The sequence below is a fragment of the Octodon degus genome, unplaced genomic scaffold (genome assembly GCF_000260255.1).
Source record: "Octodon degus isolate 3935 unplaced genomic scaffold, OctDeg1.0 scaffold00064, whole genome shotgun sequence".
Lineage (NCBI taxonomy): Eukaryota > Metazoa > Chordata > Mammalia > Rodentia > Octodontidae > Octodon > Octodon degus.
In genome coordinates this window covers 9,051,781-9,067,771 of record NW_004524640.1, presented here as the reverse complement: position 1 = coordinate 9,067,771, position 15,991 = coordinate 9,051,781, and the positions used below count along the sequence as shown (strand labels likewise).

The 15,991-nt window shown below is 56.9% G+C and overlaps 1 protein-coding gene across 1 annotated transcript; it reads right to left on the bottom strand.

The window, feature by feature from the left end:
- Positions 1–647: 647 nt before the first annotated feature.
- On the bottom strand, positions 648–15,261 carry Ncf4 (neutrophil cytosolic factor 4). The gene is made up of 10 exons (XM_004634680.2): positions 15,101–15,261; positions 11,368–11,452; positions 10,660–10,813; positions 9,295–9,365; positions 6,403–6,530; positions 5,213–5,270; positions 4,569–4,667; positions 2,356–2,486; positions 2,072–2,137; positions 648–959 (listed from the first exon to the last, which is right to left on the bottom strand). Exons 1-10 carry the CDS (start codon positions 15,130–15,132, stop codon positions 749–751), a joined length of 1,035 nt encoding a protein of 344 aa, XP_004634737.1. The 5' UTR covers positions 15,133–15,261; the 3' UTR covers positions 648–748.
- Between the last annotated feature and the right edge of the window lie 730 nt (positions 15,262–15,991).

The following is a 15,991-nucleotide window of genomic DNA, read 5'->3' as shown; positions in this document are numbered from 1 at the left end:
GCAGCGCTAGGAAACTCCATCCTGCAGCCAGCGTTGCTGGAATGCACCTGCGGGAGCACCTGTGGGAGCACCTGCGGGCCCACCTGTGGGCCCTGGCACCTGTCCGTTCCGGAGTGGAACTGCAACAGACGAGGAGCCAAGGGAGAGCGAGCCCCGTCTTTTTGGCTGCTGCTACTCCGGCTCCTCGCGTCACCACTCTGGAAGAGACTCCTGCTGAACTTGGACAGGCCTGGGTGGTGGAAGGAGCTTCAGCTCACAGCAGACCTCTTGGCCCTGCCCCCACCCCAATCCCTGGCAGGCTCAGAGAGCCTGCTCACCTCTGTCCTTTCCCCCATCTGCAGTAGGGACCCCCTGGAACCGAGACCCCGCTCTCTCCCTCTCCTTTACCAGGCAGTGTTACTGAGAAGGCAGAGGAAGTGCTGACCTCATCACCCAGCAAGGCCTGGGCTTCAGCAGGACCCCAGGGGGCCAGGGGCAGCCAGCCAAGCCCAGGAAAGGAGGGAGGGGGAGGGGCAAAGGAAAGGCGGGCAGCAGGGACGGGTGTCGCTGGATTTCGCTACACACAGGATATGGGATAGAGCGCTGGTTAGAGGCTCAAGCCAGGGGTGCCCCTGCTGGATATAAATGGTCACAGTTGATGCTCATTGAATGGTATTTTACTCTCACTCCTTGCTCCCCCAAAGGCACTCACTATTTAGCCTCAAACCCAGGAAGTCTCCTCAGCCCTCCCTATCTTTCCTAAAGTTCCTCATCTCCCAGCGGCCAAGGGCATCGTGTTGTAGACGCTGTAGTTGTCCTCCTGGGTGACATGCAGCTTCCAGGAGAAGAGGCGCTTCTGCTTGGGGAGGCCCTGTGCCTGCCTCACCATGAGCCCCACATCCTCATCTGACAGCAGCCGTACCAGGTCCCCCTCTGCGTCCCGGTAATTGAGGGCGATGTCTTCCCTCTGGAACTCCCTCCTGGGTGGGAAAAGTCAGGGTTAACATGAGGCCTGAGGAGTGAGCCCAGAGCCCAGGGCTGGTACAGAGGGCTAAAGACCCGTGTGTAGCCTGGATCTGGGAATCAGAGGAGGTCAGAGCTTGACACAGGCTCTTAGTGTCTAAGAAGAGGCCCTTCCTGCTGTATAGATGGGGAAACTGAGATCTAGAGGGGGAGAAGGGATTTTCACAATAAATACAGGCAGAGCCTGAATGTCCTGTGTGTTATTTTGCTAGAGCTTAGGAACTGTCCCAAGGAAAAGGAAATGGCTTGGGAGGGCACAGAGCATAGGAGAGAGAGAGAGAGAGAGAGAGAGAGAGACAGAGACAGAGACAGAGACAGAGACAGAGACAGGTAGACAGAGAGGGACAGACAGAGAACTCTGCATGCTGTGCAGGAGGACCTGGTGCCTGGTGAGGAAGAGGATGTCTGGGGTGGGCTGCAGGCCTGGGCATCTTTCCCCTGGGGCCAAAGTAAAACTTGACCTGAATTTCCTATAGATCATTTGACCCAGTGGGTGTCATTGCAAGTACTTTGATCCCTGCATTCTGCTTCTGGACAATGACCCCAGGGAAATAATCAGACAGGTCATTAGATACAGGGACAAAGATGTTCCCATGTTCTTTTACAGTCATGTCCCTGGGGGAGGTGACTAAGTGGCCAACGAAAAAGTCATGGCTGCCTTAATTCTAGTGTATTTACCATGTGGGGTATGTGTGTTGTTATGAGTAGGTATCACTTTCATTGTAAGAAATATAACCACACTACAGCTGCTCCACAGAACTATTCAGTGATGACCTAGGTCTTGAGTCAAGTGGATCCCTGATGGCGAAGTGTCCAAGGCCAGGGTTTTTCACTAGAGAGACTTTAGTTCTGGTGCAAATCTATGGTCACACACTGTGGCCTCAGCCAGTCCCTTTGTCCCTCCCTTCCAGCCTCCTCGCTCTCCTGACAGACACAGCCCAGCCTGCAGGGCCTTGGGCACAGCAAGAGGGCAAGATGAACTCAGATCCCTATAGCCCAGGGCTAGCAGGGTTCCCCACTTCGAGCTCCAGGTAGCTGGCCTCTCTGTCCTCCACCCCAGGCCCCTCACCTCATCAGCTCCAGCAGGTCTTTGTACAGCGGAGTGCTGCTGAGGTCCTCCTCCACCGCGATGTCCCTAAGGGCAACAGGCAGGGGTGGGGGCTGGGGGGTTGGGCCTGGGCAAGTACATGGGGCAGGGCAGGGGCTGGGAATGAGGCCAGACTGATTTGGCAGACTGGGAGCCACAGCAGGCTTCAAGGTGGTGGGAGCACAATCTGGGGGTTGTGGTATGGGGCATGGGGCAGCAGGGCGGCATGAAGGATAGCCCAGCCCCTTCCCCAGCCGGCCACTAACTTGATGGTGCTGATTGTGTCTTCGTAATAGTAGCAGCGCAGCCAGTTGGTGGGGTCGTCCTCCTCAGGGAAGTCCTTGAGAATCTTCACAAAGGAGACTGGGAAGATACCTGTGGCTCCCCTGGCAGTGCCCTGAGGAGAGGAAGAAGGGGCTGCCAGGTCTACAGAAGAGGGGGGGAACAGGGCCTGGGGCCATAATGAAGAGGACACCAGAGGACCTCCTGGTCCCCTTCCATAGAGGGCAAGTGTTGTGTTTTGAGTCTCAATATCCCCAAATTCCTGTGTGTTTGAGGTGGTCCCTAGAGGGTGGAGACTTTAAGAGGTGGGGCCTGGAGGGAGGTCTTTAGGTCACTGGGTGCTCTTGAAGGGGATAGTGTGACCTTGGCCCATTAGTCATTCACTCATTCATTCACTCACTCATTCATTCATTTACTCACTCATTCATTCATTCATTTGCTCATTCATTCACTCGCTTATTCATTCACTCACCCATTCACCACCCATTCATTCACTCTCATTCATTTACTCAGTCATTCATTCAGTTGCTCATTCACTCACTCGCCCATTCATTCACTCGCCCATTCATTCACTCACCCATTTATTCACTCATTCATTCACTCATTCACTCACTCATGCACTCATTCATTCATTCACTCATTCATTCATTTGTTCAACAACAACTTCTTGAGTCCAGCTATGTGCAGGCTCTGGACACTCGAGGTAGATTAGCTTCTGTGCCTGCCTGGGGCATCCTTCACAAGGGAGGATGCCAGTAGGGGACTTGCAGAGGACACATGGCAGTGCTGGCCACCCCCACCTCCCCACAGCATGATGCAATACGCCGGCTTCACAAGCTATTGCAGACACGCATGCTGAGGCCCAAAGTGGCCCCTTCCTCTGCTCTATTCCTGCAACCTGAGGCCAGAAGGTGACCGTCATCCTGACATATATGTCTTTCCAGGAAACAGGAAGGCAGTAGCATTTCCTGTTTTTGCAGAGTGACCAGAGCTGAACCTCTGGTGGCTGTGAGAGCTGCCGAGTTCTTGCAGCAGAGCTCCAGGCCCCTGCACCAGATGCCTCTGTTTCCTCTCCAGCCTCTGCATCTCAGAGCCTCCTTCCCTAGTTGTGATGGTCCCCGGGCCTTGGAGCTATCTCTGCCTAAGCCCATCCTAGAACCTTCTTTAGATACAGCCTAAGGGCACTGAGCAAAGAGCTTCTCTTTAATAACAGTGGGATCTGATGTAAAGGGCCAAGAATTCCACATCGTGCCCACATGTCCCCTCATTAAGTCACTATGGGTCCCTTCTAAGGCTATGCTGAGACAAAGCAAAGACTGGAACAGGCTGCATCTTCCAAGTCTCATCCAAGTCACCCCAGGACCCTTGCCAGACACCAGGCACCCAGGCTCTAGGTGAACAAGCCCTGCGCGTCTGCCCTGCCCCTTCCCCTCCAGGAGCTGGGAGGAACCTGTCAGTGCTGTCTCTATTTATAGGAAAGGACACCGAAGGGTCAGGCAAGTCCCCAAGGGTTCACAAGGCTGGTTCACCCCAGAGCTAGGAGCTGGGTGTGGTGGCGCATGACTGTGGTCTGGCTCACTTGGGAGGCTGAAGTAGGATGATCCCTGGAGCCCACGAGCTCCAGCCCAACCTAGCAAGACCTTCAAAAGCAAAAGGAATGAGCAGACAAAAGCAGAGAATGCCCCTGCAGCCTGATGCTAGGGCTTCTGCTCTAATTACAATCTTTTGCTACCAGTAAGGCGAGTAGCAGTGCCCCATGTCCTAGGCCAGCGCCTCTCTACTGTGGGTGACTTCGCCCCCATCAGCAAATGTCTGGAGACCCGTATGGCGAGGATGCTACCAAACACCCCAGGTTGGACAGGACCCAGCCCCCAAGAACTGTCAACTGTGCTGCTGCTAAGAAGCCCTGGCGAAGACCAAGAAATAAACTCAGGAGGTGAATGTCTAAGCCCAAAGGGACATGACATGAGCTTCGGATCCAGAACCAAAGGAAAGGCCGTAGACTCCAGAGCCTTCTCTTTCCACCACACGCTTCTCACCCTCATGCCTGGGTCCCCAACCTTCTGACATCTTCACTGGGGGTTTTCCCCAAGGCCTTCCCATGTCCCTGGCCCTGCCGAACATCTGAGCTGATGCCACCTTGGCTCCACACTCCCTCTTCACCTCCGCCCTCCCTCCCTCCTCACCACCAACTCACCTCCAGCCAGTCTTTGTTGATGCGACTGAGCAGGAAGATCACATCCCCGGCTTTGAAATTCAGCTCCAGCTTGCTGTTTCCAGTGAAGTCGAATAGGGCCTGGGGAGAAGAGCAGGGTGTGGGGGGAGAGGACCCATGCCAGGCTCTTGCTCAGCTTCTATAGAGCCTTTTGTATCCCATTTTACAGGCATGGAAACTGATGTGTGGGCAGGATGACTGCCTTGTCTGAGGCCTTCCCACTGGTTGGTGGAGGAGCCTTGGGTCTGGATGGGAGCTACTTGGAGCTGGTTGGGCGAGCACACATGTGGGGTGGGGTCAGATGCTCCAGACAGAGCTGGTTCTAAGCCCCCACTTAGCTTTACCCACCCCAGCTGCTCTCCCCCGGGACTGCCCACGCCCTCTGTAAGCATGACCCTGGGATGCTGTGAAGCGACCGGGACAAAGCTTTATCTGAGTTGTCTGAGACTGCAGTCCCCACGGTAGGGTCCGCCCTGGGGAGACCCAGGCAAGCTGTCTGGGTGGGCAAAAGATGGACACCTTCTTCCCTGCCCCTGTCTGCTGACCTCTGTTCTTCCTCAGTAGGATGGGGGTTCCAGGTGTCACCCCTCAGCCACCAAGACCTGCCACCATGGGGGAAGGGGTACCTCTGCACGCGGAGCTGCCAGACGGTCAAAGCTGGCACTTTGGGGTGACACGTTCTTGCTGTGGAGAGAGAAGAGGGTCTTGTTAGTCCCCCAGTTGTCCTGCTTCTGCTTACAGAGGGACCCTAGCAGGGGCAGGAAAGGCAGGAAAGAGAAGTCAGTGAAGTGCAGTGTGGTAGCTCCCTGGCGGGAACCTGTTCTTCCCCTGCTTTATCCTGTTGCCCTGCCTGCACCCTGGAGGTGGGAAACACTCCTCCACACAGGCCCAGAAGCAGAGGCTCAGAGGGGCTGGGAAGAGGCTGGAAACCCTTTTCTTAGTGCCCCCAACTTACAGAGCTTCCACCACTGTTCTTTCACCTGCTCCCAATAGCTGCTCTCAGCTAAATTTTTAGCTGTGGAAACAAAGGCCTGGGGCTGTGACAGGCCCTGCTCCGTCAGGCACAGCTGGGGCTCAGACCACACCTGCCTGGGAACATGGGGTGGTGCCAAGGGCTGAGAGCAGAAGACACAGACTCAGGGGCTGGAGCAAAGAGGACAGCTGGGAGGCAGCCCGGGCTTGGGACTCCTGCCTGCCTCTTCTGGCCCATTTGTCTGTTCAGACAAGGTCTCCCTAAGTCATCCAGCCTGGCCCCAACGTCACAGTCCTCCTGCCTCAGTCTCCCGAGTGCTGGGATTACAGGCTCGGAGGCCGCGCATGCTTCCTCCCTGGAGTTCTTACATGCAGTAGCTTTGGCTTTAGACGTTTGGGTGAGTGTGGCCCATCACTTGGCGTTTGGGTGGCACCTGCTGCTTAGAGAGAGGCAGAAGGGGGTGGTGTGGTCTTTGCCCCTTGGGAATAAGGAGCAGCAGTATCCCCTGATGGGAGGGCCAGGCCCCCGCTGGCCAGGGAGCCCTAACACCAGGGACAAAGTCTCTGAGGAGGGGTGGTTTGTGGTGTCTTCTCCCTGCCAGCCCCCCCTCTTTTCAGGCAGCCAGGGCCCCTGAGGAACCCCCAGCGCTTGCTGTGTCTCAAGATCCTTCTGGTTGCCAGCCTGGTCCCCGACTCCAATTCTGGCCACCACACAGCAAATCCCGCCCCTGGTTGCCCCAAATCCAGTCCTCCAGACTTGTCCAATTCGCCGAACCACGCTGGGCCCCCCTGCTCCTCCCACCTCGGGGGCCAGAGGTGCACGACCACCCAGGCAGCCACTCACACTTTGCGTGTGCGTGGGCGGAGCCGGCGGAGCGCCTGCGGCACCTGCTCCGCATCATAGGGGGACTGGTAGAAGAAGATTCTGACATCGGCGTCCATCAGTACCCAGACTGGCAGGCTGAGGAGGTTCTGCGGGGTGAGGGAATAAGACAGGGGTCAGCAGAAAGGTCGGGAACCCCCGCTCAGCTGTCCCCTCCCTGTGTGCTGATGCTCCCTTCCCTCTGTCTCCATGAATGTGTCTTATTCCTGAGGACAGAAACCAGTTAGAAAAGGCTTTCTAACCTCAGCAGCCCTGAGGTAACAGGTTAGAATTTGCTCTTGGCCACCAGGTCAGCAGGGGAGCCCCTGGATGAGGGAAGGTCATTCGGAAACACCTAAAGTCCCCGGGAACAACCACAACAGCCAGGATAGGAACCTGGCCGTGCCAGGCGCGGAGCTGGGAACCCCATGTGTAACCGCTGCCTATCTGGTCATAATCCATGAGCTGCCCGGTCCCCAGGGTCACACAGTCTAGCAGGTGAAAGGCTTGGGGCACCCAGAGCCATCCACTGCTGAAACGCACCTCTTAATTCTTAGAATAACTATACTGGCAACAGATGGTGGCCTCACTGCGGCCTACAAAATGCTTCCTGACACCTTCATCTCACAGTTGAGGAAACTGAGGCTCAAAGAAGCAAGGGGCTCAGCTCAGGCAGAGCTGAAGAGCAGCAGGGTGGAGACTGGAGCTGCAGCCTCTTACTGCAGCTACGCTCCCCACTGCGTGAAGCCCCGAATGCTGTGAGGACCTGGAGACACGGCCTGCTGGGTGGCCCCACCGGGCCCCTCGCCACCCAGGCCCCAGGGGCTCAGTGCAGGGCATGGAGCCCACAGCTCTAGAAATACCTAGAGCTCTTTGAGGATCCCACATGGACTGCAGGATGGGAGCATCCCCCCCAAAATGGGGTGTGGAGCCTGGAAAACCTGGGCTGTGACACAGGGAGGTGGGGCATGAGGAGCCGGGCTGCTCTTGGTATGGACCCCAGCTCTGCCACCCACCTGTGGGACCCGGATGTTCATGTAGGATGGGGGACATTAGCAGCACCCTCCTGGTAGCTCTATAGTGAGGACTAAAGAGCTCACGAGTGCCCACCACCAGGCATGTATGCAGCACCCATCAGAGGGCCTTCGTGCCTCTGCTGTCACTTTCTCGTGCCCTAGCCCAGTGGGTAAAAGGCAAAGCCTGGAGGCACAGAGGAGGCTCAAGTCCCCTCCCTCCTACCCAGCTGCCCTGTGACGCCCCAGCAGCCTCGCCCCTCAGGGCCTCTTTTCTCCATTTGTCATAAATGGGGATCATAGTAGCTAACTCACAGGTTATGGGGGGATTGAATGAAATGATCCACTTGCCCCACAAAGGTATAGCGAGTGTCTTGCTTGCCAAAGCACTGCACATGGCTCCAGTGAGCTTTCGTGATGAGGATGGGGTGAGGCCAGGGGTGAAATTTATAAGGAATTGGACTTTACTAGTAGCTATCTAACAGTGGAACAAGCAGCCTAGATAGGGCAGACTGGTAGTAAGCTCCTGGCCTCTGAAGGTGTGCAAGTATAGGACAGCATGGCTATAGCAGGGATCACTGCCCTAAAGATCTCTCACTCCAAGGATCCCAATCAGACATACAGAGGGGACCCCTCAGAAGCCGGTTGTTAAGATTGCCTGTGAAGCAAGGACCCCTACTTTTACAGCCTCTCCCCCCATCTGCTCCCTGGCAAAGAGCTTCACCCTGTCAACCCAAGGGAAGATGGGTCAGCCACCAGAGGGGTCACAGCGCCCCCTTGAGGGCAGTGCCAGCAGTGCTGGAGCCCACTAGCTTTCCTGCCTCGTCTCTGCTCAGAGCCCACAGTTCCTGCAAACCCTGCCCGACCCTGCCTCACTGCTCCCTGCTGCCTACCGTGGCCTGCCTCTGGGAGAAATTCTGAGCTGTCACATGCCGAATGAAACTCACAGCGCACTTTCCAGTCCTTTTCTCCACAGATTCTACCCAGTGGGTAAGAGGTGGGAGGTGGAGGGCCAGCTCACAGGAGAGGAAACCAAAGCCTCTCTGGAGACGAGGGTCAAATTGCCCCATGTCATCCAGCCATCCACATTGGAGCCAAGATGAGACTCCTAGTTCAGTGCTCTTCAGCTTCGAGAACACCTGCTGGGTGTGAGGCTGGCTCCCCTCCCTGTCTTCCTCAGGCTGCTCTCAAGTCGCGGCTTGAAGGTCCCTAGTGGCCTGGTGCTCACTACCTCATGAGTAATGCCGGCTATTTCCCTTTTGGCTCTGGCTGGCTGAAGGCCTTTCTGGACCAGCCTGGCCTGTCTTTAGGAAGCTCCTCCCTCCATGTCCATGTCACAGGGGACAGGTGGGTTGCATGTTGGGGAATACACAGTGGTGCCCAGACAGCACGGAGTGCAGCTAAAACCCAGCCTGAGCTCAGGTGAGGGGCTGGCGCTGCCCCAGGAGACCTTCTTCCTCTTGTTTGCACAAAGAGCTACATGAGTGGACGTGGCCCAGGTGGTCCTGCCCCTGACGTGGGCATATCCATGCTGGCACGTGGCAGGTCCCCCTGGCATTGCTCCCACTGGCACCTAAGGGTAAGCACTGGGCCTCACTCACCGCCGTCTGTGTAGTGGCACTTAGACACAGCCGTGGCTTGGAGTGCTGAATGAGGATTTGGCCCCTGTGAGCACAGCTCCCTGTGCCTTCCCCTGCTCCCTCCCCTATCAGTAGGGCCCTCAATCCTCATCCAACTTCTGTCCCCAAGCCAGGCCCTGAGGGGCTGCAGATGGGGCCATAGGAGCCAGGCAGCCCACTGGTTTCCTCCCCATGTCCAGGGCAATGCCTCCCCCAGCACATAGGCCACGGGCTGTGCATACCTTCATATAGGCGTTGAGGGCTGGGATCCGCATCTCCGCGATCTCCTGCTTCACGCCCATGAAGACTTTGGCTAAGGAGAGAAGAGCTGTCCTTCTGAGCCGGAGTCCTGGCCCCAGCCCCAGCCTACGGGCTTGGAGAGCTTCTCTTTATCTTTCCATGGCGACAAGGCGGCCAGTCTGGCCCTGGGCCACCACCCAGCTGCATTCCCCTGATCTGCACCCTTAACTTCTGACAACTGTCCTGTTATTGCCTGTGTGCACACGTACACACACATACACACACAAGCACACACACATTCACACACATTCGTATGCACACACACACGTGCATACTTATGCACACACATACAATATATGTATATATGCATGCACATGCAAGTACACACATGTACATGCATGTGTGCACATACACATGCATACACATACACACATGCATGTATATGCACAATGCATGCACACATATATGTACACACTCATGTACATGCACACACACATGCACGTACACACATGTGTACCCACACACTTCTGAGTTCTGAGGGAACAAAATATTCTGGCTTAAAGACAGAACACCTAGATGCTCAGCACAGTGCAGAGGCAGAGTTCACAAGGAGCCCACAGGACCATGGGAAGGAAGGGCCAAGGATGGGAGAGGTGGCTCCCAGTGGGTGAGCGCCCCCTTGCCTGCTGCCCAAGGAAGGAGAAGGGGAAATGAGTTATGGGAGCTGAATGTGCTCATTGACTGAGGGAGAGATGATAGATTAGGTAGGTAAGTAGGTAGGTAGGTAGATAAGTAGGTAGACAGACAGACAGACAGACAGACAGACAGACAGACAATAGACAGATGATGGATGACTTAGAGGGTTGGCACACAGTGGGGAGTGGAGCTGGATTGGGAAGAATGGAAGTGGTGCAGGGTCTCTGAGGCCTGGGAAGGTGACAAGCAGTGCCCGGGCTGGTCCTGCTGAGCCCACCCCACTGGCTCATGGGTGCTGGGTTTTCCCTTTAAGGTAAAATGGCAGCACAGGAGCCACGAAGTCAGAGGGTGCTGGAGCTGTCCATGGTATGGATGAGGATGGAGGTGGACAGGGAGGGAGGTGGACTTTAAAGACTGGGGATGTAGCACAATGTGAAGGCCCTGGGCCCTGGGTTTAATCCCTGATATCACAAAAAATTGAAAATAAGAAAACGCCACCAGAGGCCAAAAGTTCTAAGGAGGAGTCCTGGAAGACACCAAGGTGGTGGCAGAGAGCAAGGGTTAATGGTTGTGACTCTGGGAGGGGGCCGCAGTCCAAAGCCATGGTTTCCACAGTTTGAAAGGGAAGCACTGTGGGGCCAGGGGAGCAGGGCGGGCCCTGGTGCCGCTACCTGGCAGTGCCGGCAGGCTGCAGGTAGTTGGGGTGCTCTTGTTCTCCGGCCCATAGCGCTCCTCCAGCTTGCTGTGCAGGGCGTAGAACTGGCGGTAGCGGCGGTAGATGAGGTACTTGGAGCCTCCTTTTGTCTTCACCTCGATGACAAAAACCTAGGCAGGCAGGGGCGAGGAGGGCTCAGGAGGGGGGGAGGGGCTCCAGGCCAGGGAGGAGCTGGAAGGCGGAGAGAGTGGGGCGCTCAGCCCCAGCCCTACACTGGGTGGAAAACTCCTCACCAAGCGGCCTGTGCACTGCCATGGGGATAGCTGCAGCCTTGGACCCTCTCCCAGGCCCCTACATTTCCCCTACTCCCCACTGGGTCTCCCCCAGACCCGTTGGGTTCCCTATGGATCCCTTTAGATACCGCCCAATTCTCCACTTGATTCCAGGATCCTCACCACAAATCCCCTAAATTCCTCTCCTGCTCCCTCCCTCTGTGTTCTCCCCACTGCCCCCCAAAGCCTCCCAGATCCTCCTTCTGTTCCTTCCTACTAGCCATTGGCAGCAGCCCCACCTCAAGAGGCGGTGGTGAGAATGTCTCAGGGGACTGGCCAATGTCCCCCAAAGGGTCAAATCAGCCCAGCTGAAAATGGAGAGATAAAGGTTAAGAGACCAAGAGTTGGAGGCTCAGAGGCTGGAGGATGAAGGGGCAGGGGGTCATGCTTACAAAGTGGCTGGTGAACCCCCTCTTCTCTTCGATGTCTGCAATGTTAGCTGATATGGCGACGTCATCCGGAAGCTGTTCGAAGTCACTAGGGGAGGAGGAGGGGAGGATCTGGGTTACCACTGCTGTGCTCCAAGCATGCTACGAGTGAGGCTGGGTGTGGAGCAGGCTCTGCATTCCTCAGACCCTCCTGTGTGGCATGACACCCAGCAGGCCTCAGGGGTAAGGGCTTGCAAAGACAGGGATCTACCTTGTTGGCTGTTGCAGAGTGGCCTGGTCACCAGGATGGTCCCCAGGGTAAGCAAGGGCACAGCCACTGTTGAGAGAGTGTCCTGGGAGCTCCTTAAAGGCTATGTTTTAAAGACTTGGTTCCCAGAGTGGTGCTATTGGGAGGTGCTGTGAGTACTCGGAGGCAGGGCCTCAGTGGAGGGCCTTAGGCTACTGGGGCATCCCCTTGAAAGGGATCCTGTTTGTCCCATGCCTCTGCTGACAGCTGTTAGCAGTCTGGTCTGCCATGTGCTCCCATGATGATGTGCTGCCCTTGCCAGAGGCCCAGAGCAACAAGGGCCACCCAAGCTCAGATTGGGCTCCATCATCATGAACCCAAGTAAACCTTCTGTCTTTATAAGCTACTTGCCTCAGGCTTTGTCTAATAGTAACATGAAGCTGACCCACATAGAGCCCCATGCACAGGTAGCTGATAATATCCAGTGACACCACCCTTAGCAGACTCTATTGGCATTTGCTGTGTCCCCACTTCTTCCTGGCTGAGTGCCAACTCTGTTCAAAGTGGCCAAGTGCCTAGACCCAAGGTGATAGATCATGTTTGGTCTGAATCAAACGTAATAATCCTGTCCTGTTTCTCAGTTCCCTGGCAGAAGAGAGGGCCTCTGGGACCTGTTCTGGCCAATGAGACCTAAGAGGAAATCTGGTGTAGGGGCCTTTCGGATGTTTGCTTTACTGATCCAGAAGACTGGGCAAAGCTGGTCTCATCTCCTCCCTTGGAAACAAGTGTAACATCTGGAGCTCTAGTAGCCACATTGTGTTCAGGAGCCCAAAACATGAGGAAGAGCAAGAGTCCCTGGGATGCCGCTTACGAAGTCGCTCAGCTGTGGGTGGAACCAGCAATGGCTTAACTCTGGTCTTTACTGTGTGGGAAAAAAAAAAAACAACCACCCTGATCATTGTTTAAGCCACTTTTGGTTCCTCTTTCCCCCTCAGCCTAATGTGAGACACATCACCAATCTGCGTGCTGTTCCTGAGTTGTGACCAGCAGGGTGTGGGCGCTGATTGGATGTGCAGATGAAAGCAGGGGCGATGCCCACATTTGCAGGCAGGGTGGGCAAGGGACTCAGTTTGGGGCAGCCTGTAGGTGCCCAGGAGGGAGCTGGGGACAGGGAGGGAGCTCAGTGGAGTGCCCGAGAGGCCAACCATCTGGTGTGGCGTGTGGTTAGGATGCCAGGGAAGCACTGTTGGTGAGCCAGAGGGGGTCCAGCGGCCGTCAGAGGTGAGAACACAGAGGACAGTCAAGGAGGGAGGAGGCGCAGCCCCTCTTGGACAGGAAGCAGGAAGCAGCTGAGATTCCTCCAGGGTCACAATGGGGAAATGAGGCTCATGCCATCCCCGTGTGGTCTGTCCAGACCTAGGGCTGCAACAGAACTTGGGTGAAGCCATCACTACTACTGGAAGTGACTCGGCACTGGCGGACAAGAAGAGGAAATCCCCACGCTGAGCCTCAACCTTCCCACTCGCTTTCTTCCCCTGGGAGGAGCTACTTTCTCCACTCCACCCCCATCCCAGAGGCTGTGTCTTTCATGAGTCTTTTTCACTTGCAGCAAGATGAGGGAGGGCCCAGAAGTAACAGGAGGAGAAATGGCCCTGCCCCCAGGGGTTGGTGGGGCAAGTTGGGTAACACTAACTGTGCACAGCAGACTACTTCCTGTGTGTGCCCTGGACCCTCAGTGTTCCTCTAAGACGGAGCTGTCATTTTACACAAGAGGAGACTGAGTTGCAGAAAGGTTAACTAGGTTGCTCCAGGAAGTCAGTAAGCTGGGGTTTGAGCCCAAGCAGCCCCTCCAGGATGGGAGCCCCCACCGCTGAGTGGGCTCGGACAAACCAGGCCCCTCGCAGCGCACTGTCCACGTGCAATCAGCCCCTTTGCAAACTCCACACAGGGAGGGCCCTGGGTTGAGTGCCTGCTGGGTGGCCTCTGGCTGCTCGGCCTCTTTGTGCCGCTAGGGGGCGCCTTAGCTTTTCCCTGGTGTGCAGGCAGCCACCAGGCTGAGCAGAGCGGCCACGCGCCTGGGCCCAACGCAACACTGTGGCCCCGGCCCAGCTCTGTGAAGGGAACCTTGGGAGGATGCCTTCCCTCACGCCCGCCCCTTCCACTCCCTATAAAATGGGGACACTGGGAGCACTGCTTTGGGTGGTCCAGAGGCCGCAACCGTAACAATCACAGCCTGGACCTGTGGGGACGGGGACCCTGCTCACATGGGGTCCCCAGTGCCGAGGAGGGCGCCAAGTGCTTCATGGGTGCTCAACACACAGCTGCCACCTCTGTCTCTGTGTGGCAGTGCCCAGGCCACACTCAGGTGCACAGGGAGGCTGCTGGGGTCAGCGGACAGGGACACAGCAATCCCAGCCGGCGCTCCCCTCATCTCCTGAAGCAGGAAGTAGCCCCAGCCTCAAGTTCCGGCAGCTTCTGGGGTGCTGATTTTGCTCAGCCTTCCCTGAACACCTGTGGGGAAGATGAGCTGGAATCGAGGTGACCTCACTGAGCCCCGCAGTGCCACCTCGCTGGCTGCAGGAGACCATGGTGACCCCACCTCTAGGCACGCACTCCACTGCCCTTGCCACCTCCATGGGGCCGGGCCTTCTTTCTGAGGCTAGGCCTTGGGAAATTCCTTCTCTGCTTCCCCTTCCGGCCCCAGGCTCCACCTCCAGCCCTCTGCTCCCCACCTTGGCCTGGTTTCTGTCCCACAGTGCTCAAATGGCTAGCGGAGCCACACTGTGTCCTCAGGACCCCCAGAGGTGGGAGTGCAGGTCTGGCTGCTGAGAGGCTCGGCTCTATGTCCTCCCTGGGCCTCAGTTTTCCCATCTGTATAATGGCAGTATCGGCCATATAGCTGGATCTAGGACGTTCTCCAGCTCAGAGATCCGTGCGTTATTCACTTTGGTGACGTTTGCAGAGTGCTTTGTAGGTGCCAGGACTGCTTTGCATCACTGCATTGGCCAAGACAGACCCTCATGGGTTTGCTTCTAATGGATGAAGATGATGGCGAGGGTAAAGAAAAAAGCAAAACATGAGAATATGGCATGACAGCAGTAATGCAGGAAAAGCAAGCAGTGGGGAATGTGCGTAAGCAGAGGAAGGGGCTGTCAGGGCAGGTGTGGTGGAGGAGGCAGCAGCGCTTGGGCAGAAGAGAGAACAGCATGGGCTGCAACTCCCTTTACCCAGAAGATACAAAGCCTTCCTGACACACCTGGAGCAAAGGGCCGCCCTGGCTCCGGCACACAGTGTACAACCCGGGCAAGCCGTGCACCCCTCTCTGATGCCTGAGGGTGGTGAGTCACAGATCACGGTTCCTGAAAGCAGTTTCCAGAGCTACAGCTCTGAAGATCAGGTTCAAACACAGCCCCTTGGGCTGTTGGGGGACCACAGAGAGGCCCGGCCCTGCTCCACACCACAGCCTGCTGGGAGCAGAGAGGAGGCCGGGAGGGGCCACCCAGCACTCACCTCTCAGCCCGCAGCTGCTGGGCCAGGGCCATGGCGATGGCTGGTCCAGGAAGTCACCTCTCACTTCCTCTAGCCTCTCTGACTGTGGCCCGTGACCCCCAGAGTCCCCAGGAGCTGCTGTTGTGGCAAGGCCCTGGCTCAGGCACCTCCTCCCCAGTCACTCCTCCAGCCACACTGGGGCCTGCACTTCCTCTTACCCTGCCCAGCTGCAGAGCGATTGGGAAAGCGCCTACCCTCCAGCCCCTGCTGCAGGAGGCAGTGCTGGCCCAGGTGTCAGGCCATGGCTGAACATCCGGGGCCCCTCTCCTTCCACAGGCCCGGTCCCAGTGCTGGGGTCTCATGACCCTGGGGAGTCACTGCTCATCCTCTAGCCCATCACACCCAGCCCTCCCTCCCACAGGGCTGAGCACAGCCCCAAGGCCACCTCCTCCAGGAGGCCTCCCTGCTTCCTGGCCTCTGTCACCCTAGAGTGTCAAGGCTGATCTGAGCACCTCACCCAGGCACTCTGGACCACTTGAGCTCATCCTTCAGTCCCTGTGCCCAGCCTGTCCTCTCCTCAGGGCTGCCAGCCACAGGGAGCTTTAGAAACCTGGTAGCAGCCCTCCCATCTCAGCCTGCCCCTGCAGCCCCAGGAGTCCCCAGGCCCTGGGGGCCTCCCACCTCCTCTTGTTTCTCCCTCTGCCTCCTTCCAGGGTGGCTCCTCTTCCCCGCCCCTGCACATCTCAGCCTGGAAGCTGTCCTGCTGGAGAGGCCTTTCTGGACTGCTCACTCCAAGTGAAGCCCCTGCTGCAGGCTCTCACGGCAGGGGGCTTCCAGCCCTGGGAAGCCCACTGTGTTGGTGCACATTGCTGAGTTTTACAGCGGTTCCCATGTTAATATCTGTGTGCGGGG

Coding starts and splice junctions, on each gene's coding strand:
- Ncf4 (XM_004634680.2), bottom strand. CDS start 15,132: ATGGCCCTGGCCCAGCAGCTGCGGGCTGAGAG. Junction 11,453..15,100: donor CAGCAGCTGCGGGCTGAGAG/GTGAGTGCTGGG, acceptor CTCCTCCCCTAG/TGACTTCGAACAGCTTCCGG. Junction 9,366..10,659: donor CAGCCTGCCGGCACTGCCAG/GTAGCGGCACCA, acceptor TTCTCTCCTTAG/CCAAAGTCTTCATGGGCGTG.